The sequence below is a fragment of the Alligator sinensis genome, unplaced genomic scaffold (assembly GCF_000455745.1).
Source record: "Alligator sinensis unplaced genomic scaffold, ASM45574v1 scaffold1104_1, whole genome shotgun sequence".
NCBI classification, from domain to species: Eukaryota; Metazoa; Chordata; order Crocodylia; family Alligatoridae; genus Alligator; species Alligator sinensis.
The window spans coordinates 98,441-123,703 of record NW_005843032.1 but is presented as its reverse complement, the minus strand read 5'-3'; the positions used below and the strand labels follow the sequence as shown (position 1 = coordinate 123,703).

At 44.4% G+C, this 25,263-nt stretch overlaps 1 protein-coding gene across 2 annotated transcripts in view; it reads left to right on the top strand.

Annotated features, from left to right (window-relative positions):
- The first annotated feature begins 3,595 nt into the window (after positions 1-3,595).
- LOC102384080 (transmembrane protein 68-like) overlaps positions 3,596-25,263 on the top strand; it is a 29,334-nt gene continuing 7,666 nt past the window's right edge. Inside the window, exons 1-5 of one of the 2 annotated variants that reach the window (XM_006036845.3) lie at positions 3,598-3,758; positions 11,762-11,853; positions 12,417-12,747; positions 15,853-16,017; positions 19,108-19,301. In XM_006036845.3, coding sequence (XP_006036907.1) covers positions 11,848-11,853; positions 12,417-12,747; positions 15,853-16,017; positions 19,108-19,301 — 696 coding nt within the window. In that variant the 5' untranslated portion in view covers positions 3,598-3,758; positions 11,762-11,847. Of the gene's footprint in view, positions 3,759-11,761; positions 11,854-12,416; positions 12,748-15,852; positions 16,018-19,107; positions 19,302-25,263 lie in introns of both variants that reach the window. The other variant, XM_025193228.1, reaches the window with a different exon arrangement.

Sequence of the window (25,263 nt, the reverse complement as noted above, 5' to 3'; positions counted from 1 at the left end):
GCCCAGGGGAGGGGGTCGGACTTGATGATCTGCTCGGGGCCATTCCAACCCTACCTACTATGAAACTATGAAACTATTTTGGAAAGAAGGGCCAGTGAACATAAACAATGGGGTCATTTGGCCCTTTTCATTTAAACAATTTTACCTCAGCACAGCTGAAACAGGCACAAGTAGGTTCTCACACATACCAATGGGGCTATGCAGATAATGGATACACAGTTTTGTAACACAGGACATCAAAAATATATGTGGGGTTATTTTGGTCAACTGACAAAAGGATTGTGGAGCTGCAGACAGGAATCAAGCAGGGACTTTGTTAGAGGACTCACCTCTAACTGATGGACCTGGGTCCTCTGATGTAACCCCCTCTGCTCTAGGTAGCAGCCTATGTGCAGCAGCCAAGGGGTTCAAGCCACTTTGTAAGCCTGAGTTATTTTTATTTAATATGGTTTGTTTTTGCCTGCTGCTAATTTATGTAACCTTCAGTTGTAGTACTCTTTACTTTATTGTGCAGTAGCTGGTCCTTACAAAAATGCAGGTTCATGCTAAGATCCAGTGTATTTTAGGGAAGGAATTCCTAAGTCTGGGCAATAAGTTTATAACTGAGAGCCCTGACCACCGTAAAGATGATCTTTAGTTCACGTCCACCTATATTGGATGCTCCCCTTGGCTGCATATACACATTCAAATAATCTGGAAGAATTCTCCCAGGTCTTTTCTCCTGCTAGAAAAATTTACCACAAGATGCATGAACAGACATTTGATTGCTGAGCCCCTGAAGATCAAAGAGCTTGCAGTGCTGATGCTGCACAACCAGAAGGCCCCTCTGCATACATCTTAGCATGCTCTGCGGACTCCATATCTGGGGACAGATGGCAGCAGTGCACAGGGCAGCACTGACTGGCTGACCCAAACTAATCAGTCAGCCTGTATCTCCCTGCAGCACAATGTGCTATTGTGAAGGGGATATGCTCTGCTATGGAGAAGCAGAGTCCAGGGAGTCACACATTGTCTCCCTTGAGGTGGGGGTGGAGGATGGGAGCAAAGCACCCTGGGATGCTGGAGGATTATTCAGTGGTTTACATTAGAAGAGAGCATGTACAGACATTCATTCTTGCAGGGGTAACACTTGGAGGAGTGATTTAACCCTGGTCGTTCCCAAGTTATTTTTCTCCCAGAGCAGATGATCCTGCCTCAGGGACGGGGTAGGTCTAGATGACCTTTCAAGGTCCCTTCTAGCTCTACTTTTCTATGACTCTATGGGTATGACTCTGGAAGAATAATCCTGAACATGTGTATACTTGTGATTTCTCCTTGGAGAGACATAGTATGAAAATATGGTACCCATTCCTGGGTTGGTTTTTGTTTATTTTATACAAGTGGCTGGAAGAAGAGAACTAAAGGACAGTTACTGTGGAACTTGGTGACTCTCATATCATTAAGGAGACAGATTTAAGGATTAGAAATTGAATTAGAGTCTAATATATTTTAGCAGTGCTTACTAAATGTCATGGCAGAGCCCTTTAATTCTTATTAATATTTATTCCCCACTGTTTACATTATGAATGGACACAATTTTGAAATGGGAATAGCTACATAGTGCTCTGGAGATGATCTGAAATAAATATCCCATGTTAAAAGTAATATTAACAAGTGATTTCAATGCTAGGATTGGTGGTACCAATAGTGGTGATAATGAAGATGTAATAAATGAAATATGGGAAATCCCACTAACAGTTTTATGTACTAGGATACTAAGTGAAAGAGGGCAATACTTCTTACAACTTATTGCAGAAAGGAATTTAATAATGCTTAAAGGGCAAACTGAGAAGGTTGTATCTGGAACCAGGAGAAAGTGTAATAGGCTATATACTCATAGAACCACAAATGTAGTATAAGTACAAATCATTTGAAATTCTGCCACATGTGGAGAGTGACCATTTCCCCTTACTCTAAGAATTTCATTGGAATTTTACTAAATCTTCCCCACAAACTATGCAGCTGGCTCCCACATTAGAATTAATAAGAAAATTAAATGGAAAAATTAGCTAATAAAAAATGTGTCTGAAGCCACTCAGCTCATTCTCAATGAACAAGAACCTCAAGAAAATATTACTCAATATGAAATAGTTGTTCAACAGGTGGAACATGTTCTCACAAAAGAGAGCATCTTTGTAGGGAATAGATGTTAGTAGCACAAACTATGATTTGGTGAAGACTGCTCTAAAGTTAAAGAACCTCTAATAGACTTCTTGACGGAATACAAGTTTAAAAATGATTGTGCCCATTTCTTACACATTAAGATTACATTAAATAATAAAAAACTAACCACTAGAAAAAAAGAAATACAAATGAGGCTGTGGAATGAACTGGTCAGGGATGATTTAGACATAGCCACATGTATGTTCTACTATGGGTATTTCCCATGTTTCTGGGTTTTGGTAGTTGCTCCTTCCCTCCACTTTTTTTGCTAAGTGTCAGCGTGTTTTGAAGCCTTTTTGGAGGCATTGGGTGTCGGTTGTAGCCAAGAAGGGATTTTGACTTGGATGTGCCAATGCTCCCGCTGAGACATAAAGCCAGAGGTTCCTGACTAGAGTCTTGCTTCTCTGCTCAGGATCAGACCAAACTCCCACTTGGAGTCAGAGGAATTTAACCCTACAGTCAGATTGGTAGGGCTGTGCAGGGGCTGCCTTCCTCTAGCACAGGTGTGGCCCTCTCCCTGGGATCTGAGCATATATTAACAGCGCTTTACAGAAGCAGGATGGTGGCTGCTGCGGCCTCCCTACTTTACGAGTGGTGGGTTAGGGTGTCAGGTCTTGTCTTGTGTTGAAGTTGACCGTGTAGTTTTGCCAAAAGAGAAGATGATGGATTTGTGTAGGATGGTTTGGATACGGATGATCCTGCCTCTGGCAGTGGGCTTGAACTAGATGACCTCTGGAGGTCCCTCTCAGGCAATTTCTCCATGAAACTGGCAGAAAGTGTCACATTAGTGCGGTATGTGGATTCTGTTATGATGAGGTAACGTTATTGCATCGCTTTAGCAAAAGCTGGACTTGAACTCCTCTACTAGGCAGCCCTTAACTAAATAGGTCAAACCCACAGCCTAAAATCTGAATGCTTTTGCATTTCGTAGCCTGCGGGCAGGGGTGGGGGGGCAGGACAGGGCTCCAGTAGCCAAGACTGGAGAGGGGGCATTGCTGAGCCATGCCTGACTCCCAGTCTCCAGTCAAACCTGCCCCCCACTCCCGTTCCCGTCTGTGAGTGTTAACAATCTCGCTACCCCCGCGACACCAGCTGGCGAAAGTCGCACACCCAGACACAGGCAGCGACCCCGCGGTTTTTTGTCTGGGGAGCAGCACCGCCCCCACCATCGTGACGCGAGCGGTGACGTGTTGTGCTGGGGGGCGGGGCGCAGTCAGACCTGGGAGGGGGCGGGGCTACCTGCCCGCCCGAGGCCCCGCCCACACCCCTCCCGCGGAGCCACTCAGCAGCGCGGGAACCTCCCCCTCCCGCCACACTGCTCCCTTAGGCCTCGCCCAGAGGCGATCCGGCCCAGGGGGCCAGGTTCCTTCCGCCGGAAACTGCTCTCGCGCGACGTTGCAGCCAATAGGGCCCGGGAGGGGGGCGGTTTCCTGCGTTCCTAGAGACGAGGCAGTTCCGGCGGCGCAGCCTCCCCGCCCGCGCCTGGGCGGCAAGTGGAGGAGAAAACTTCGCGCTGGGGGGGCGGGAAGCGGCGCTGGAGCCGGAGCCGCAGCCAGGTGAGGAGGCGCTCGTGGTCCCCGCAGGGCAGCCCTCGCCGCATCCCCTTCCCGCGCTGCGAGACCTGAGGCGCTGGCCGCCCCCCGCGAGGGAGTGCAGGGCTGTGTTGTCTGAGCCGGAAGGGTTTGCTCCTTCCCTCATCGCTGCCCCGGCGCCACAGCCGCAGGCGTCCCCGGAGCCTCCTCCCTCCCTTCAGGGAGTCAGGACCCGCGTTGTGGAGCCCCCGAGATGCGCTGCGGGCCCGCTCGGATCTGCAGTCCCGGCCAGGTAGAGGAAAGTGTCGCTCCCCCCGCTCGTGTCGGCTTCCCAGCCCCGACCGAGCCGCTGCGCGGTGCTGTGTGCGGCTTCGCCCGCCCGGAGGATCACAGCCTTGGCTGAAGCGCTGCGCTTTTTGCTGGGCACCGCACTCACGCCCCAAATGTTTATCTTGCGAAGCGTTGTTTTGAACCGTCTGTATCCAGGTCTCAGCCTGTCCAGCTTGACCTGGGCTTCTCTGTCAAGGTTATGCCCAATGGGGGACTTGTTTGGTGTTGGTGTAAATCATAGAAATTGGATAATGAGAGTTGGAAGGGACCTCAGGAGGTCATCTAGTCCAGCCCTCTGCTCAAGGCAGGACTAGCCCCAACTACTTCATTCCAGCCAAAGCTTTGTCTAGCTGGGTCTTAAAAGCCTCCAAGGATGGAGATTGCACCACCTCTCTTGGTAACCTGTTCCAGTGTTTTACTACCTGCCTAGTGAGAAAATTCTTCCTAATTATCTAACCTAAACTTCCCTTGCTGCAACTTGAGACTGTTGCTCCTTGTTCTGTCATCCGCAACCACTGAGAACAGTCTAGCTCCAAATCCCTGTAGAAATAGGTCTGATCTTTACCAGAGGTCAGCCCACTCTGTTGCTGCCCATAGGTTTGGTTCAACATCACCAGTCTCTTCTAGGAGCGTGTGGGCTTCATGTATAAATGGTTTATGACTTTTAAACTTCTTAAGCCTCCATCTGTTCAGGTCTTCAGATTTCAGGTGATTTTCATCTTTTGCCTCTATTTTCAGTAATGATGTTAGGGTTTGTTTTTTGTTTTTTTTTATGTATCACTTGGTCTGAGACCTGAGAGTACAGGAAGTGCATCTGTGCGTGTGTAAGTTGTGTAGCTGGCTATGAGTCTCTGTGCATGGTTAAGTACAGTGTTGAGCAATAAAGTGTCTGCACAGATGGCTGCCTTGAGATGTTTAATGAGCATGGCATGGGGTGCTAACTTCAGAGTGCTCACTCAGAACCACCCGACTCACAGTAGTACAGGGGCGGGCAATTATTTTGAGTGGAGGGCCACTTACCCAGTTTTGGCAGGCTGTCGAGGGCTGGGCTGCACCAGCAGGGAGTGGGGAGCTAGCCTGGCTCGATAGAGCCCCTGCTGGGTGGTACCCCGCACTCCTGTCACCCTGTTCTGGGCCCCACCAGCACTGGGCCTGTAACAAAGATGCGGGCCCTGTGCTCCCACTGGCTCCCCGCCCGCTCATACCCAGTGCCCCCCCAGCCCTGCGGTACAGGTGGGGGGCAGTGCACAGCCCCGACCCCCTGCTTACCAACAGGGAAGAAGCTGGTGCTGAGCGTGGGGGGAAAAATGGCCCCTCACCTGCTGCATGGCCAGCTCCCCGCATTGTAGGCACTTGCAGCCCACGCGGGGCTGTCTGGAGCAGACATAGGCAGCCCCAGGCAGGCTGCAGGGCGGGGCACCGGGCATGGGGCAGGGAGAGGCTGCTTTCTACCCCCCCCCCAGCACCAGCTTGTAAACCGGCCCCACTGCCAGCATGGTGGTGGGGCTGGGTTACAAGCTGGTGCTGGGGGGGGGGTAGAAAGCAGCCTCTCCCTGCCCCATGCCCGGTGCCCCGCACTGCAGCCTGCCTGGGGCTGCCTGTGCCTTCTCCGGACACTCCCGTGCAGGCTGTGAACGCCTGCAGCGCTGGGTGCTGGCCATGAGCAGGCGAGGGGCCACTTTTCTCTGCACAGGGAAGGAGCCCAGGGAAAAGCTGAGCGTGGGGGAGGGGGGAGCAGCGCCGCCCCGTGACCGGTGCACCATGCTGCGGTGCGCTCAGCCCGCATGGGGCTGTCCTGAGCAGGCACAGGCAGCCCCCCCCCGGGGGCGAGCCGGGACATTTGCAGATGGCCCAGGTTCTGGGTAGCTGCTGACAGCTCCCCCCCCCCCTTTCCTCCTTGGCCCAGGGTCCTCCCCTCCTTACCTGAGCTTCCTGCATGCTCAACATTATACTTAATAGTGCACTGATACTCATTATTTCTGAGCTTACCTTGTGTGGAAGCTGACTGGCATCAGAGATGGAGCAGAATTACTAGAGTAGGTCTTTTTGTTCTACTTATTGTTCACATAAATCACCCACATTTCTTCTGGTCATAGGTATGATTAGATCCATCCTATCTTTAACATATGTTTATTAATATAGGCACCATGCCTTGGCCTTTTCTTTAATAGCTGCCTATCAGTATTGACATCTTGTCTTTAATGAGCGCGTATTATGTGTTTGACTACTTTGAACAGAGCTGAATGTAATTTTCCCACGTTCTTTTAACAGCTGAAATGGACTCCAGGTTCCTGTTCCCATTCATTAGCATTTTAGACCAGTTTCCACTTGTCCTCACACCAGGCTATAGGCAGCACAAGTTGCAATGATGGTGGATTATGATTTTTTGCTTGTTTGCTTTATTTATTTATTTCCCCTCCCTCATGGCCTGGCAGTTTCATTTTAAACAGTCGGCTGCAGTTGACCTCGAAATGCTGCAGTTCCTAAGAGTAGGAAGCAATATGTTCAACTGCTTGAGCTTGCTGTTACTAGAAACATCCAGGGTGTTTGTGAAGAACATCTTTCTCCTCTTCCCTTAGGAAGGGTGTTTTCAGGGATTCAGTCATATCACCAGGTTTAAAGTAACCTGATTAAGGAAGGCTGCCAATAAGCAATACAGCATTGCTCTTCAGACAGAAAGCTCCCATATATTTATGTTTTGACCTTGGCATTCACTTGGGGTGTATGCTGTGAAGTACATCCCATGTGCTTGCTTTTATCTCCTGTGCTAAACCTAGAAAAGTGGGAGAGCTGCTCCAGGGCTGCGCTCAAGAATTGTCCCTAGTATGCCTGAGAAGGGTTAGGGGGAGTGCTCTCCAAATAGTGGCTTCACTGCTGCATTTCTGCATTTGGGATGCATTTGCTGATGGGTGGGTGGCATCCCCCAATGTAGGCATACCCTGTGTATATCTTCATGGTGCAATGCAGGCATCGTCCAGTCGCTACACTAGGAAACTGCTGCGATCTTAAAAGACAACCTGTTTTAAGTTAAGTGTGCATGGCATGCACAATTGTATGCATCAAAGCTGAAAGCACTTAAAGGGCATGAACAAATTTATCAACAGATTCACTAAGTGTACTGTTCACTGGGGCTGTGCGAAGCTTCGGTCCCAGATTCGATTCGGCAGAGATTTGGTCCAATTTTGTGGCTGAATCTCCAAGTCCGAATCGAATCGGGGGCCCTTTTATCTCTCCGAATTGAATCGGAACCCTCCAAATCAATTTGGACATAGAGGCAGCCTTAAATATTTTTTCTACATATTTCTAGGTACCAGGGGTTTGTGATTGCTGTGATGCTGGGGTGCATGGAGTGTCCCACAGCAGCGCGGGGGGCTTCCCAGCACACTTGGCAGCAGGACCGGGAAGTGGACCAGAAGCACTTCTGGTTCACTTCTGTGTCCTCTGTGGAGCAAGCGGGGAGGTGACTGGTGCCTCCGGTGTCTGGGGGGGTGCACCCAGGGTCCCCCTGTGGCCACTCGCTGAGCCGGGGAGGTGTTGGGGGCCCAGCGCATGCGTGCACTTCCTGGCAGACCCAGAAGTGGACCGAAAGTACTTCCAGTCCACGTCCAGGTTTGCTGCTGAGCACACGGAGGGCCCCCCTGCACTCCTGTGGGACGCTCCATGTACCTCCGCATCGCAGTGACCTTGAGGTAGCAGGCACAACTTGTGATATGTAGAAAAAACTTTTAAAGCTGTGTCTATGTCCGAATCGGCACTGAATCTTCAGATTTGGATTCGGCCAAATTGAATCGGGGACAGTGATCTGAATCAACGAATGGAATCACTATCCCTGATTCGGGCCGAATCCAAATTGAATAGGGCCCACTTCGCACACCCCTACTGTTTACCTGTGTTGAACTTTGAGTGTTTCTTAGATACCCCGATAGGAATATCAACCAGATAAGCTTTGGATTGGAAAAGGAACATGCTTTTCTCTCTCTCTTAGTACGAGGACATACTCGGAGTAGTGCAAGTGGCGTCTCGTGGCTGCAGTACTGAAACATTCTCTGCCTAGGAGATTGAAAATAAAGAAAGTGTGTGGCCTTCAAAACGCCCATTATGCAGCAGCCTGACTGCAAAATGACTATACATTTTTAATAGTATGAAAGCACTTTCAGTGCTTCAGTCAGTTTTAAATGCGTCTCCAGATGTTATTTCTGGTATTGAAGACAAACTCTTTTGCAGCCTCACCATTGCCTCTGATTAGATTGCAATGCCTGTTGTGCTTAGGAGCTGGATGTGAAGTTGTGTTGGGTTCAAAACCCAGAGAGTGCCACTTTCTGCTGCTGGTGGTCAGGACAGTCCTAGACTTCTGAGTTAGAGCAGAAAGCAAAACTTTAGTTTTGTGGGAATACCTAATTAAAGTTAAAGTTGCAAAAGATCTTGATATTCCCTTGGATGATGGAGAGCAGCCTTCCTGGGTTTAGAGTTGGGCGATAGAAGTCCACCACTTTTGTGATTTGGTAGTGAAGATGAGGAAAACAGTAGAAGGGAGAGGAATGTCTTTTTGGAGCCTAAAAGCCAAACTGGATGTAATCCAGTGTTTTGTAAGTGGCACTCGTGAAACAAGTAATTGCATTACAGAGGTTACATATAATTTTAGGTATAAGTACAAATACAATTTTGCAAGGCTGACTTGCAGAAACAGGATTTTTATCTAAGCTCATGAGGAATTTCTTTTAAAAAAGTTCTGAGCACGTGAAAGAGGTATTTTAAGGGAAAGTAGAGTTAATTCTAAGCGGACTTTAAACATATATATATAGTAAGGGAAAAGAACTTAACTCTATGTGGACTTTGAACTTGCACACACACACAGTTTATGTGGCTATAAGAAAGAAGAGCTTAATTCTAAGTGGACTTAAAACATACATATATACATACATACATGTTTAAAGTCCACTTAGAATTAAGCTCTTCTTTCTTATAGCCATAAAGTGTGTGTGTGTATAAGTTCAAAGCCCACATAGAGTTAAGCTCTCTTCTCCCTTGCAATATCTCTCTTTCAATATGTATTTACATAAAACAAAAAAATAAAACCTACCTCTTTGCATGCCACAAAGATGATTTAGGGAAGACCATTAGAGAAGTCCAAGGATAAGTTCAGGAACTCTGTCCTCCATTTCAGAGCCTCCCATTCTCTTGTACTAAGATGATGATCTGTAACTGCAATCACAATTCTATTGGCAAAAATTAGGGGTGCACAGATAGAGATTTTGGGGGCTGATACCGATAGCCAATTTTTAAGGAGGTATATCGGCTGATACCTGTCTGACTTCCAATATGCAGCCCTGCACATTGAAGAGCTGTGTCCAGCTCGTAAGTCTGTTGTGGTGGAAGGGGAGAGGGAAGGGGCCTGGTGGGGGAGGGGCAGATTAAGACCCCTGCTGTGAGGGAGGGTGTGGGGCTGGGGCAGGTGCTGCCCAGACGGGGCAGGGTGTAGGGCTGCACCAGGCTCTTCTTGGCGGGGGCTGAGTCTGGCTGTGCTTGGAGTGGGTGGCGGTGCTGGAAGAAGGGAGGGGGCTGCAGCCACCCCAAAATTTGCCATAGTCCCCCATCCCAGCGCAACCCAGGCCCAACCACTCCTCATGCGCTGGGGAGAACCCAGTGCAGCCCCATCCCGCAGCTGCAGCCCACCCCACCTGTGCCCGACAAAGATCCAGGGACATACCCCGCCAGTGCCCTCCTGGGGTGCACGCAGCAGCAGAAGCCACCACCCTCCCTGCGCCTCCTGGACGAGCCCCACTCCACTGTGGCTGGGCAGCGTGTGCCCCAGCACCACCCCCTCACCGCAAGGGCCTTGATTTGGCCCCCTATGCCCCTTCCTTCCCCCATCCCCTTCCACCACAACAGACTTACTAGCTGGGCGCAGCTCTCCAAGCTGCTGGGTTGTGCTCCTTGCCACCTATGTGCTGAGCTGAGCTGCGGCTGTGTGCATGCATAGACATTTATTGGCCAAATTACCGGCCTCATCAGGCCGATTTCCGACACAGTCCATGTTTTTAATATCAGTGCCGATCTGATATCAGACCAATGTTTTGGTGCACCTCTACCAAAACTGTTTTTCCTTCAGTGCTGGAGTCTAAATTGCTGCGTTTTGACATGTGCCATCTTTTGGCGAACTAGACTTTTTAGTTGTGAATGGTGATAAGTCTTGTGAAATAACTGTGCTTTTACCTGTTTAAGGGCATATGTAGATGAAACGGGGGTTTGCTTTGCCCTAAATAGAAGTGGAGGATTTTTAAAAACACTGCTTCAACTTGGTGAAGTAAACCCTCATGTTGTGTAAACCCATGTCCTACCTGCTTCTCCAGGGGAGAGGAGGGCCAGCTGGTGGAGTGGTCCCTGAGCTGCAGGGGGGTTAGGGGGAGGAGAGCTGGTACTTCTGTCTTTGGCAGTGGTGGCCCGTCCTCCAGGTGGCACCTGCCCAGAGGCACCCAGCTCGGGCCGTCCCAGGAGACACTTCAGCCACAGAGGGAAGAACAGGGTCCCCACACAGCTCAGGTAGGCAGGCAGGTTTGATTGTGGGGGAGAGGTTAGTCTCACGACTGCTTTTTTCTTTGGTGGAGCCTGCCTTCCCGGGCTGCCTGTGGAGCCCTTGAGCTGCACAGAGCCTGGTGCTTCGCTCTGCGGTTTTAGGACAGCAAACTAAAACTCCTTGGAGGTGTTTTAGTTTGCTGCGCCCCAAAATCATTTAAGGTGCATTATGCCACTGAATGTGCTACAGCAGCTGGAATTAATGCACAATACACCACTGACGCACACAAACACCAACAGCATTAAAGCGGTGCAAAAGCATTTAACCTGCTTTAAAGTGTCGTGCACACATACCCTAAAATGTTGCACTTGCTGTTCTACATATTTTTGTAGATGCTAAGTGCATTACAAATGGAGTTTTAATCTTGCTCAGTGAGAAGAAAATTATCCTTCGCTCTTTCCTACCAGCTGTGTGTGTGTGCACTTTGCATTCAGTTGTCTTTATACTGGCTGAATAACCCCTAGATAGTGCACGAGTTTTTGGAAACATCTTAGAGGATAGCTTTGGATAAATGCTTTTGCTCAAGGGTACTTTCATGAAAGCTTCGGCGGTGTTCCACTTTCCATTCTCCAGAACTTCTCCATACTTCCTATGGAGTATTATTACAGAAAGGATTTGTGTGGAGACAGTGCTTCAATGTCCTCAATTCGCGGAAAGGATCCCTTTTGTCTCCATGCTGTGCTTAACTGCTGACCTTTACTAGGATCAACAAGTGCCCTAACCAAGTCTTGATAACTAATGGGATGATGTAGATCATTGCTAATTGACTGTACCGTCATCCAGGTAGAAATAAAATAATGGTGGTATATGAGGTGGGCGGGGAACAGTTGAATGTAGGGTTTGCCATTCAATTCAGGATGGCAGACTTGAGTTACTGACAGCTGTCTTTTGCCCATTGTTTCTGGTCATGAGGTTAAGATCTACTACCCCCCGCCCCTTGAAACATGAACACTGGTTCCACAGTTCATCTTTTTTTTGTAAATGTAAGGTAGGCTAATCAGTGTGCTATATCACAAATCGCCTTGATTAATGGAACTTAAAGCTAAAACAGAGAAGCAGGTTTACTCATTAGGTGGTATTTCTCACAAATAGTGCTGTGTGACTTGTATTTGTCTCTCTTTAGGTTTCCAGATGGACCTAAGGGTACTGAAATGGCTTGTGACCTACCCAGCTTAGATACCTCCTGTCTCTTACTGTTATATTGCTGTAATGGTGGTGAGTGGACACCTCCTGTTCAAAATTTAAGCATTTGGTAATAGTTTATAGGATTGGGGCATTAGATTACTATGAAATGTTTACAAAAATGTTCGAATGACTTTTTTTTGTGAGGTGGTGGTCATTTATAGAAACTTTGACCAGAGTGTTTCTTGTTGTTTCCACTAGATTTTTCTTAAAGGAACTTAAAAATTAACATACTGTACTATGTTCTGTAATTTTTTTTTTTAAAGTATCTTCTGTCAAGTGATTCAAGTGGACAACATCGCTTGCTACTCTGGCAGTTTTGTCCCAGTCTCACTTCAGACTAGGGGGTTGCAATCGTCTAGGAACTCTTCATAAAGCTTAATAAAGAAAAAGAAATTATTTCAGATAAAAGTTTATTAGTTCTTGGGTAAACCATTTCTGTTTTGCTTTCTACAAACACAGTTGGAAAATGAAATCAAATTTTTCTCTCAGTTGGCAAGATGGTAAAGGTACTCTTTCTTTTTCTATTGTAGATTATGAAGCTGTCATGCCCTAAAGATACTGTAATTTATTTTGTTTTTCTCTCTTTTAAACAGGAGATGATAAGTAGAAATGAATCCTGTACTGCAGGGCAGATCCCCATGTCCTACTTAACCTGCCTGGCTTACATATTGGAAGAATGGACTGGTGTGGAGTACATTGAGGACTATCTGAATTATGTGGCCTATCTTTTATGGCTGTTTACACCGCTTATAATAGTTTTTCTACTTCCTGGAATTATTCTCCTCTTCCTCTACTTCTCTATTATTTTTCTTTATATTTATAAGAGGAAGAAAGAGTTAAAGGAGGCTTATTCCAATGACTTCTGGGATGGTGCAAAGAAAATGCTAGCAGTTATATGGTATGGACATGCAAGAATATGGCATGGTAAGCAAGATAGAGCTTTCTGTGGGAAGTACTGAAACCTTTGTCACTGGTAACTTAAAATGATACCATGTTCAGCTTTCGGCGTTCTCCACTTTTTCCTTGCCAATTGCATGCCACTCTGTGTATGTACTTACACTACTATCCCTTTTTAGTTTGAACCTAAAACATGTAATTTCTGTCTTTTTCAAATTAATCTTATTCCATCAGGTGCAACCGAATGGGAGATTCCAGATTGCCCTTGCTTCAGAACCAGGCATCTTAATGGAATTTAAAAAAATTGTTTTTAAATTGTTTTAAAACTGTTTTAGACCAAAATAAAATGCTTGTTACAGTTTTTTTCCCACTTATTACTGAGAATTAGATGTTTCCCTTGAAGTTAATTAATCAGACTGAACTGGTTATGTGTTTTTTCCAGACTGCGCATCAAAATAAATAAATAAATAAAAGCAGCATCCAAGCCCAGTCCTTTCCCTTCAATTCCCTTTCCTACCTTAACTTGTCATGTTGCAGACCTTACTTCAGAGGCTCGCTTTCTCTCTCTTAATTCTAACATTCTTCTAGTATAACAGACAACCGTCAAAAATATTTTAAAGAGCTCTATCTACCTTTACAAGTGCATCTTCTAGAAAGATGGTGTGAGGAAACAATCAAGCCTTTATTTCTAAGAAAATTATATATTCCTAAGCCTCTCTCTTACCACTGTCTAGATTCAACCAAAGATAAGAAAGTTTAAGGAGCAATTTACATAAAGATCAAAAATCATCATCTTTTGTTCTCTGCCATTCACCAGTCAAAGGAAAGTGAATTTCTAAGGCACTGATAACAAAAACGTACGGAGCTTGCATCACAAAAGCTTACAAAGTCAAGGGAATAACTTTGGTATTGATTTTGATCCAATGAGTTTTAATAAATTTAGTCTCAGAGTTGAAAAGGCTACATTTCAAGTAAAGAAATGCGTATTGATTCATATTAGGAAAATGGATTTGCAGATTTGCTTATTTCATCTTTCCAACTTGTTCCTCATAACACACCAGGTTCTGACTTCTTTCCATATAGATAATATTCTTATCCAGACCGTCATCTCCTGTCTTGGTTTTCTATAACTCTTCCTTGCTAATCTTTCTAGGGTGGATTTGATTTAAAACAACTTGTTTAAAATCATGATTTAAATTGCTGGTCAGGAAGCTTTGATTTAATCATTGTTTTCTGCAAAAATTGCATTTTTGTTGTTTTGATATCCTTCATTCATTTAACTTCTTGAAACTGTGCACTTTTAGAGAAAGGTAAGGGCTTGACTGTGTGTACACACCTCTCAGAGAGACAATAGGTCTGATAGGTGGGTAATCACGTCTGTTATCTCTCATCTCCATATACTGCTGTTAACAAGGATGTTATCTCTGGATACAACAAACTCTCCTAAAGAAGGGAGTTTGTGCCCAAAAGTTTGCAAAGAAAATTTTTTCCAACTATTTAGTTGGTCTAATAAAAGACATCACATCTACCCAAAGGACCTTGTCTGTTTATGATCTCTGGAGACACAAATCCAGTTTGAAAACTGAAACTCAGCATCACAGAGATACTTAATGGGATCTTCTAGACTGAGCCCTGAGTCCCATTGTGGGTAGAGTAGTTTTCTTCAATCTTAGAGGAGCTTCTGGGAACCCCGTAAGATTGGGCCCCTAATATAGTCCATGGCCTGTTGTGACCTATTTATAAAACTTCTAAAAATGTTACATGAATATATTCGTCTCAAATAGTATATACTGAGAAGTTACAATCCCTATTCCATGATGATATCTTTGAGCTTTAACATATCTTAAATTAAAGCTATTTTATTTATTTTTAAAAAAAGCATACTAACAAAAATAAAACATACGATTAAAACAACTGATTTAATTTTTTAAAATTCTTTCTGATGTCCTCTCTTTCTGCAGATGTACTTTTGTTATTTCAGAGTACAACTGTACTAAGAACTTCCTTTTCAATTGCATAATAGAGCATTTTCCTGTTATGTTTCTGTTTTTATCTGAGAGGTATCATGAAAGTAATAAGTTACTGGTGTATGATATTTTATATCTGAAACTTATGTATGGTTCTTAGAACAGTAGAAAGGTCTCTGGAACAACAAAAGTGTTGTCTTCAGTTGGTGTCCTTATTACTACTTTACCTTTGAGAATGTATCTTCAAATGGACAAGATCAGCAGGGCAACCCCCCCCCCCTTCTGCTTTTCATTCTTTTGCTGTGATGTGTTGCAGTTACCTACAATTTGGGTAAAGAGAGGAGGCAGGAGTATAGGTACACTGAAAGAGAGCAGGAAGACTGGAAGATATATTGCTAGGAATAACAGAAGCAGCAATTGAAAAAATAAAAGGAGAGGTATAAAGTTATAGTTGTGTACTGTATGCATTTAATGCAAAACAACAAAAAAACATCAGATGATGTTGATCAATAATAGAGGCAAGATGTACATGTTGTGGTGCTGGAACATATTTCAATAAAGTATTTGTCTTAAACCAAGTTAGGGTTTTAGTATGTATTTGTGGCAGGGAGTGATCATCTCCCTAAAAACTCTTTCCTTAAGGACAGGTAGACTTTTATAACCTTTTTTTAAAGAACGAAACTGAAGTTGAACTTGGTGTCAAATTAGAGCTTTCTAGATCCTTGTTAACATCAATTAGTTGCTCTTGGTAATTCAACTTCCTTACTTCAAAGTGTGATCTAACCACCACATTCACTTTTCTCATCTTTTTTATCTGTCTCTTGTATGATTTGCTTCATTATGCTTTAATTTAAGTATACATCGTTGAAGAAAGGAAATGCAAGATAAAATGATACAGTGGTTGAAGATAGGGAGGTTGCTTTTTGCCACTATTATAAGCTTTCCACTAAGTGAAATGCTTTCTTGTTCTTTCAGTGAGGAATCTGATTCAGAGCAAACAGTTAATTGCTTTGAATTCAGTCCTTGGCTTCTCCAAAGTTGGCAACTATTGAACTATTGCCAACTCTTGTTACTTAGTTTCTTTGTAAATTGCTAATCTCCCTCATGAAGAGGAGGGTTTAAGTTATTTAAACATTGACGCTATTATACCTTAAACTCTTGACAGGTTATGAAGTTCATGGTCTAGAAAAAATCCCAGAAGGACGCGGGCTTCTTATTTATTATCATGGAGCGACTCCTGTAGACTATTTCTACTTTGTAGCTAAACTTATTCTAGTGAAGAATAGAAGCTGCTATTCGGTAGCCGATCACTTCGTCTTTAAAATACCAGGTAACCTAATTTTACAAGTAGTGAATATACAGCTTTTAATTGTCACCAAAAAAGTATCTTTACAATCATACTATAATATCACCAAAATACATTAGCACAAATATTGTCACCAGGTCTATATCAAAAGTCCTTGGCTTTTTTGAATGGGCGCTCTCTGGTGTGTTTGTGAACCTACCTAGGGTCAAGCTGTAATGGTTGTTTTTCAAAGGATCCAGTGGACAGAAGTGGTTGGTGGCGTCCTATCTCGTCTGCCTCATCCTATCTAAAAGCAAAACAGGAGAGCAAAAGATTAAGTAGCTGTCTCTTGATTTTAATTAAGACCAGCAGCTCCTATGTATCTTCTCCATCTGAGAGTGGTTGAGGTGATTGACTTGGGTGACTGTGGATATGTGACATGTGTTGCAGGGATTATACCCTTCAAGTTACTAGAGACAACAATATGTTTGAGTTCTTTTGTTGGCCAAATGTATGTGGAGCATCTGCGCTTCAATCCAAGAATACATTTACAAATGGGGAGAATGACATAGTAATTGAGGTGAGGTTCTTTGTGGATAAATATAAGTAAAAGGAGATTAACATGGGAATCTCATCTAGGCAAGTAGCTAGTTTTGAAAAACAGATGAGGAATGTAACATTTATCTGAATGCCAACAAATGGGCCAGAAGATCTAATATTTTTTGCCTTGTCCAGGAGTAAAGAAAAAATGTCTGTATGAGACCATCTTTTTGTTTCCTGTTTTTTGTTTATATTCAACACGACCTGTTTAAATACCGCATTTACTCACATACCCCACACACGCTTTTATCCCCAGAATTAGCCCTCTGAAATTGCGTCGCATGTCGTGAGTATATAAGCTGATTTTTCTTTTGCTTGAAATAGTATGAAAAAGTATGAAAACTCTGGAAAATGGCTCCTTCTTTTCTCTTCATGCTCGTTCACCCCCTCCCCAGTCTGTGGAGGGAAGTGAGGCCCTGTCTTAGTGAGCAGCTACAGTTTTAAACTTTTCACAGCCAAATTGGAGCAGGGACCAAGCCTAATTTTTAGCTCATTGACCTGCCCTTTTCTGTTCAGGCAAAAGCAGCCAATTTGGTTGTGATGGGATTAAAACTGTAGCTTTTGCCTAAACAGGAAAGAGAAGGTGAGTGCACAGTTGTGCTCTCTCTCCAAGCAGCCATAGCTCCTAAAAAAAAATTTTGGGGGGGGCGGAGTGAAGGAAAAAACCAAGGCATATGTCTTATGGGGGGTTGTGTACTACATGAGAAAATAACATTCTGTAATTTCCTGTTTAACAAGATCAAACCTCTTCAAATCCAATACAGATTACACATACTGTGTAAACCATTAATCTGGAGGGATAACATCCTATGTCCAAAGAACTCAGGCTTTTTTTTTTGGTGGTGGGAGGTGTAGAAACTTCCATAACAGTTAAGTTATGCAGTTAAGATAAAGCAACCTTAAATCAGCCAAGCTTTATATTCTGAGGATAGTTCTGTCTTGTACTGCTCATTTATCCTAATGACTTTCTTGCTACAACATGCAGTATTTGTGAATTCTAAGCAAAATTAAAGTTTACTGCACTTAAATCCATTTGGTTTAATAATGAATATAATCCCTGAGACAACTGAGCCATACCAATACAGCTTTGTATTTTGACTGTATCTTTGGAGACTTTGAGTCACATTAGAAAATGTTACAGAACCTTGCCTTTGTACTTGCAGAAAGCCTGCTTCTATTTACTATTAATAACTACAGATGTAAAAAAAGAAAAGTATAAATATGGCATTATTTTGAGGCACATGGTATGCAAAGACATGCACTTTGTTTTGGGAGGATATTATGAAGAAGAAAAGATTTTTCCAGGGTCCTAGCTTGGTCCTAATTGCAGAAGCATAGTAGACTCTGCAATGTCAGCAAAAGCTAGTTTTACCACTTTAAAAACCACTGCCAAATTGGCAGCAATTTTTGGCTGTTCAGCTGCCATCCATTCTTCTACTCCAGCAGATACAATTAACGTCTCCATTTAAGACATGCCCCAATTTTGTAAGTCTGATTTTGTTTGTTTGTACATTTGTTTTGGGGAAAAAATGCATGTGATGTACAAGTAGGTACAGTAGCTCATGGTGGTGTTTTTCTTTTTGGATAGACAGGTGTGCCTAAATTTTTTGAAATTCAATAATGATGTTAGCCAAAAGTGTTGTCTTTTCAATTTAAAAAATTTCAACTGCCAGACTGAATTTGAAGTAACGCTACATTATTAGGTTGACCGGGGTTTGGAACTGTTGTCTTGGGTGTTTTTTTCCCCCTTGTGATAAATTACTCCAAAAGTAAAGTGGATAGATCCTATTTCCCAAGAGGTTTGGAACTGAGAAGTCTGTTTTTCAGTTTAGTTTTTCCCTTTGTCCATATTGACTACCCTTTACATATGCTAAAGAAAAAACTGTATCTAGTGAGTGGATTTAGTCATAATCCTGCCACACTTGGATGTGAAGGAGGATGTGCTGCTGCTGCTGTATCTTTTCATCGGAGCTGTAAAACCTGTTCCAAGATATTACAACATTGGCAAGTTGTTGTTAGTAGTGTGAGGTTGGGGGAGGGGGGAAGAGGAATGTCAAATTTATTAATGCTTATTGTGAAGTAGCACTTGGCTCGCTATATTACACCAAATCAAGTTAATTTAAAAAAAAAAAAAAAAGCCTATGAAATTAAAGTTGTTTAGCTGCTTCTGAAAATCAGGTTCCTTTAGGCCAGGGATTGTCAAGTGGGGGGTGGTACATGAGAAGGCCCTAGGAGGAGAAGGCCCTAGGAGGTGCAGGCAGGCAGGGACAGAGTGCCGCCACGCACCATCCCATGCAGGCATTGCCCACCCAGCCAGATGCAGGGGGCGGGGGAAAGTCACATGTGCCTCTCCATGTCCAGCTGCCTGGGGTCCACTGACACAAAAAGGTTGAAACCCCCTGCTTTAGGATCCATAAGTATCCAGAATCACTAGTCAGTTTTGAAAACTCTGGCTACTATGTTTTGTTTCAGGACTGCAATCAATAGTGTTGTATCATTGTCTTTAGTGACATGTATTTTACGTATACATTACAGGTTTCAAACTGTTACTTGAAGTTTTTGGTGTTATGCATGGACCACAGGAAAGATGTGTTAAAGTCCTGAAGAATGGCAATTTGGTGGCTATTTCACCAGGTGGAGTTCGAGAAGCCCTCTTCAGTGATGAAACATATGTTCTCATGTGGGGTAATCGTAGAGGCTTTGCTCAGGTGGCTATTGATGCAGAAGCGGTGAGTGTGCATGGAGGATCACAACATTTTACATTCCTTGCTTCTGTTTTGTGACTTCCTTTGAGAGACCTGTGCTGAGCAAAATGGTACTGTTTATAAGGTTATAAAAGGATTGTAAAATATATTTTTCCCTCAGCTATTTATAACTAAAACGTAACATGTCTTTCCCTTGCTTGGCTTTTGATCAGAGGGATGCAGAGTACAACTGTGAAACTGATATTTTTAGCAGGTAGACCAACATGTAAAGGAGGTGTGCAGCCAACTCAGATTGGGAGTACAGGCACACTACCAATTTCTGCAATCTAGCTACATTAGCAACAGGATAAAGGTGCCATTTCTGATTGGCAGTTGTACAGACAGAAGCCAGTAGTGTAGACCTAACCACATGTGCAAAATGTATTTTGCTCTTGGCAGTTAGTATTGTTTTACACACACACAGTACAGCTTTGCCAGTATAGCTTCAATCGTGTTAGCACTGCTCTGGCACTGGAGAGGTAGAGGAACTGCTTGAGGAGCTGAGAGGGGAACACTACTAAAATGCTTACAGTGCAGAAATGCAATAAGGAGGTAAATGCCTCCCACCCCAATATTTATCCCCGTGATGATATTACAGATTATGAATGCATTTTGTTATTAGTTAGATTTATTTTCCCATGTTTTATGTGTATATACACTTGAAGAAAAAAAATTCTGTTCCTGTGCAAACATTCAGATTATTCAGAAGCACAATTTGTGCAAAGTATAAGAATAATTGCATCAAAACTGTACCCCAAAATTAAAACATTTTTTGAAGTAGAAAAATATGCAGTTTATTGATGTGGGGTCATCCATCAAGTGTTATCAGGTTGATATAATTATTTGTAGGACCAACACAGTGCTAGATAAATGTTTGTCCAAATTGTAACTGTTTAAATTATTCTTTGGGGGCAGTGCCCTTTTCACCCTACACTTGGATAGCATTTTGATGTATTATTTTATTGGACCAGGACAGACGAGGCTTTTTCCCAGAGAGTGGCTGAAGCCTGTTCAGTGGGATGGCTTATTTGGTACTTCTGTGCTCCTCGAAGTTAGTGTTTTATGGGCAGAAGGGTATGTTGTCAACTTAATGTCAGCAAGGTGAGGGAGAAATTTGAAAAGAACCAATGGGATCTTCCTAGCAAAAGTGAGAAAAGGATCAATGTCTTGCAGCAGAGTTATTAAATGAAGTCCTCAAAACTACCTCATGTTTTATACTCCTAAAACAAGCCAGAGATGGTCTAGCTCTCTAGCTGATAAGCTTGTATGCAGCAGTCCATCTCTTTTTTGGGCTGTATGGATTTAGGAGTGACTGGATTTCAAAACTAACAGATGAAGGTTGAGGCTGAGCAAGATATGTGCTTATACATAGGAAGAGCTTTCCACTCCAGCCCACATCAGTTAAGCACCTTCTTGATCTGCAGGTTTTTTAAGTCAGTTTGGTGTTCCAAAGCAAGCTGAGCCATCTTCTAAATCTTAAAAATTAAACTACAGTATGGTAATATATTTAAATGTTCAAGTAAAAAAAATATTAACAATACAGTAAATGTAAAATCTTAAATGTTTCCTTCTTGCATATCCTGTGATAGTCTATAAGGTGAGCACATAATGCATCATCTGTAACTTGGGTATTTGTATCTAGCATCTTGCAACACATGACTTTGTGTAAGCTTATGAAAGGCCATGTCCAGACTGCAAATCTTTGATGCTGATCGTAAGCTGCTATGGGTAGCTTCTAGGCAGATCACAGCCAGGTGTGTTTGGTCATGCCAGCAGAGCTGGCAGCTTCTCCTTTTGCAGCTGGCTTTGGCTAAGGACCCACTGTTTAGGTCCCTTGCCTGTGCTGCAGCAGAGCTAGTAGTAGAAGGCTACATAGGGCTTGTTAGAAATGCAAAATAAGCAAACAACGTTAAACAAATAAACTGTCACTTAGCTCTTGACTGTCTTCCTGCAGCTCTTCCAAGGCTTCACCTTCTGGTTGCCTCTTACCTTTCAGAGGCTTTGAAGAACCTGGGGGGGTGTTGGTTGGTTGGTTGTTTGTTTGTTTGTTTGTTTGAACAAGCAAGCAAATAGAGGAGAAGCCCTGCTCTTGGTCCCTCCTGGCGGCTGCTTAACCCCTGGTAACCCCAGGCTGCAGGCAGCCTGTTCCCTGCAGGTACAGCCTCTGAGGCTGCTTTCAGTGTTTTATTCCCCACCCCCCGCACCCTTCACTGGTCCATGTGGGTAGCTCTTTCTCATTCACCATACCTGTGTTACCTCCCTTTCTGGGAGGCTCACTGCATCCCAGGCCCTGGATTCTCAGCCTTCCCTGAGTCCTTGCAGGTCTGGGTGGGTGTGGGGAAGTGCTCTCAGGGTGTGGGGCTGTTCAGGCTTCCCCACACCCATAGTAACATAGTACCTGGTCATTAGTGTTATCAAATTTGCCATGCTGCTCTGCATGGTCCTTAGCTGGAAGCTATTTAGCTGCATCTGCCAAGCATCAAGGCCAGGCTAATTAGCACTGTGGTGTCATCATGTTACATCAGTGGTTTCCAACTTTTTTATGGTGAAGATCTCTTTATGGAAGTAAAGGGCAGCCCAGGATCTCCCATGCCCCCCCCATCCCACCCCTGGGTGGGCAAGGGTCTGAGGCTTAGCCAGAAAAAAAAAAATGTAGAAATAAGTGTATAAGAGTTTATAAGGAAGCAGCTGCTGCTGTGGGCTGCCTGTTGCGCCTGGAGCACAAGTGGTAGGGAGGGCCCGGGCCCCCAAGGTCTCAACCAGGCTACACCCAGCAGCAGGAACCCCCCAACGCGCCTCTGGGTGACAGAATCCCAGACCTGCTTGGGCTGGAGCCTGATCCCGCATTCCTTTGGCTGCCGGGTAGGTGTGAATTGGGGTCAGGCCCTGGCCTGGCCTGGTCTGGGACTCTTTGCCACCCAGGAGCACATGGAGGGGGGCTCCTGCCACTGGGCACAGCCCAGCAGGTGCCCTGGGGGCCTGTGCCCCCCCACCTGTCCTCTGGGTACAGCAGGCGTTCCAAAGCAGCAGCCGCCTCATCCCAGAGCATAGGGAGCGGGGCACAGGCCTCTGGAGCACAGATTGCGGGGGCCCAGGCCCCTGAGGGCTCTGCCGCCCAGGTGTATGTGGTGGGGGAGCTCCTGCCACTAGATACAGCCCGGCAGAGGCCTCAGCAGGGCCCATGCTCCCTCCCACCTGTGCTCTGGGCACAGCAGGCAGCCCACAACAGCAGCCGCTTTGTCCCGGAGCAGAGGTGGCAGGGTGCAGGCCCCAGGAGCCCCTGCTGGGCTGTGCCCAGTGGCAGGAGCACCCCCCCATGCACTCCTGGGCAGTGGTGAGTCCCAGGCCAGGCTGGGGCCCAACGCCATGTGAGGCCCCGCTGCTGAGCTGAGCTGCATGTGGCCAGCTGCAGTGAGGCTCGAGGCACAGTAGCAGCCTCCTCTGCTGCCTCCGCCCCTGTAGAGATGGGGAGGGAGCCCTCCCTGCCCCTGGAGGAGCTCCCCTGGGATTCCAGTCCTCCCACCACCCAAGATTGACTTAGAGGCTCCAGAATCAACCGGTCAATTTTGAGCTCCAGGTTGGTGAGCACTGTGTTACATGGACACTGAAGCTAGGAAGATGTTGGTGTGGAGCGATGTGATACTGGAAGGTGCCACAGCATGACAAACTGAAGTTTTGTTGTCTTGGTATGGCTTGTTTAGGAAGGTTCAGTATATAAAACTTACTGCATAATCTGCATTGCTTTAAAGTAATTCTATCACTTTGCTGCATACATTTTTCAGGCTCTTGGTCCACTGATCACTGGTGCCCTGGAAAGAGCCAATTGGTCACGTTAGCTAAGAGCGTCCTTCCTATGTTTCCTATGTTAAATAAAATAAAAGGATAGCTTTCAATACATCCTTAATATTACTCTTCCATATGAATAGTTGCTGCAGTTTCTAAAGCACTGCTGTGCTGTTGTGACTAAGATAAGATGAGTACAGCTGCAAGAATGTGGACCACATTGCAAAGATAGCTGAAGTTCTCAGTTCTGTACTGTGCAGTTCTATAGGCTACTTCTTTCTTTTGTAGTTTTACATACTTCTAATCTATAGATCATAATTATAATATCTTATTTCTCAAAAAAATAAGTAGTTGTTTTTTCTTTTTGTTTCCTTACTGAAATTCAGCTAATTTATATTTTTCTGCAAGTTTGCGCTACAAAAGTCACTAGTATCTTAATGCATTACTGGAATAACTTTCCTTTAAAACATTGCAAAACATTATTCTTGCATTTACTTGTTTGTTCACTGACCTTCTGAATCACTTTGCCTACTGTGATTTGCTGTAAATGACGTCTATAGATTCCATCTTGCAAGTAATATACTAAACTACTCTTACATAAATTTGTTGCATAATTATATAATCTCATACATGTAATAAATAGTAAAGGGCTACAACATGGCCTGAAATTGGCTTTTTTCTTTCAAAACTAGTCAGCATACCTCAGAAAGCCACCCACACATTTTTCCAGTTGGATTACTGAAGGTGGGAGGCTATTTTAAAAAAAAAATTAAAACACAGTCTATCTAGGAATCTTTCATTAGTTTGGACTTCTGCATTTGTGTAGTGTTGTTGCCTCAGGGTTGGAGTCTCATTGCATATGGCATAGAACAAATACTGAATAATAGAAGAGTCCTCCCCCACTACAGTCTAGTACAAGGCAAGACAGAATCATAGAAAAGCAGGTTTGTATGGACTTCAGAAGAATCATCTAGTCCAATGCTCTGCTCAAGGCAGGATCATCCTCAACTAAAGTATTCTAGTCAGGGGTTTGTCTGATCTGTTCACAGCCTTTCTGGTAGGCCTGTGTGAAGTGGCTAGTATTTGCTTTGGATTCGGCCAATTTCAGTGGACAGTGATTCAATTCAGTGATTCAAATCAGTGTCCCAGATCGATTCAGCTGAATCCAATTCAGAGATTTGGTCACTGCCGCAAATTTGTGCTGTTACTTTGTGCCCCAGTGTATGCCCCTGTGTGTGTGCTTTGCAGGGGGACACATTGTCCTGTTACTCCATGTACTGCAGTGGATGGCAGGGATGGCTGGGGCACAGGGTCCCTCAATAAGGGGCTTGCCATGCACCTCACTGAGGCACCCTGTGCCCCCACCTGCTAGGGAGCGGCACATGGAGATAGGAGAGGAGGCAGCCCAGCTGCTCCTCCCTCTGCACGTGCTGCAGAGCCCCTGCCCTGAGGCATCCTGTGCCCCAACCAGCCGCTCCCCACCTGACTGTGGCACTGGATGCCTTGTGCTGGGGGCTCTGCAGTGGAGCCCCCACACTGAGGCACGTGGAGATGGGAACATCTCCACGTGCCTCAGTGCTGCTGTAAAGGCAGGCCCCTGCTCATGTGGACCCACCCTATTTGTTTATCATTCAAGTTTGTCATTTGCTAATTTATCTATCTTATAAAAAGAAAAGCAAAAATAAAGATTGCAAGTCAGAGAGCAAGAATCCACTGGAACAAATGATGTGCAAACTATTTATTTTATTTATTTATTTATTTATTTATTTTCCCCTCTAAATAAATGTTAGAGTTGTTCTGGTATTTATGGTGTGGCTCTGTGATGAGCATATTGTGTAATTTGGGGTTAAATAGTGCCTAGTAAATACAAACTTCTGTGAAATAAACAACTTCTTGTCATTTACTGTAGCATTGCCAATACTAAAACGAGCCAGCCTGTATTTACCAAAAAAAAGGCAACAAAATATTTTCCCCTCTAAATAAATGTTAGAGTTGTTCTGGTATTTATGGTGTGGCTCTGTGATGAGCATATTGTGTAATTTGGGGTTAAATAGTGCCTAGTAAATACAAACTTCTGTGAAATAAACAACTTCTTGTCATTTACTGTAGCATTGCCAATACTAAAACGAGCCAGCCTGTATTTACCAAAAAAAAGGCAACAAAA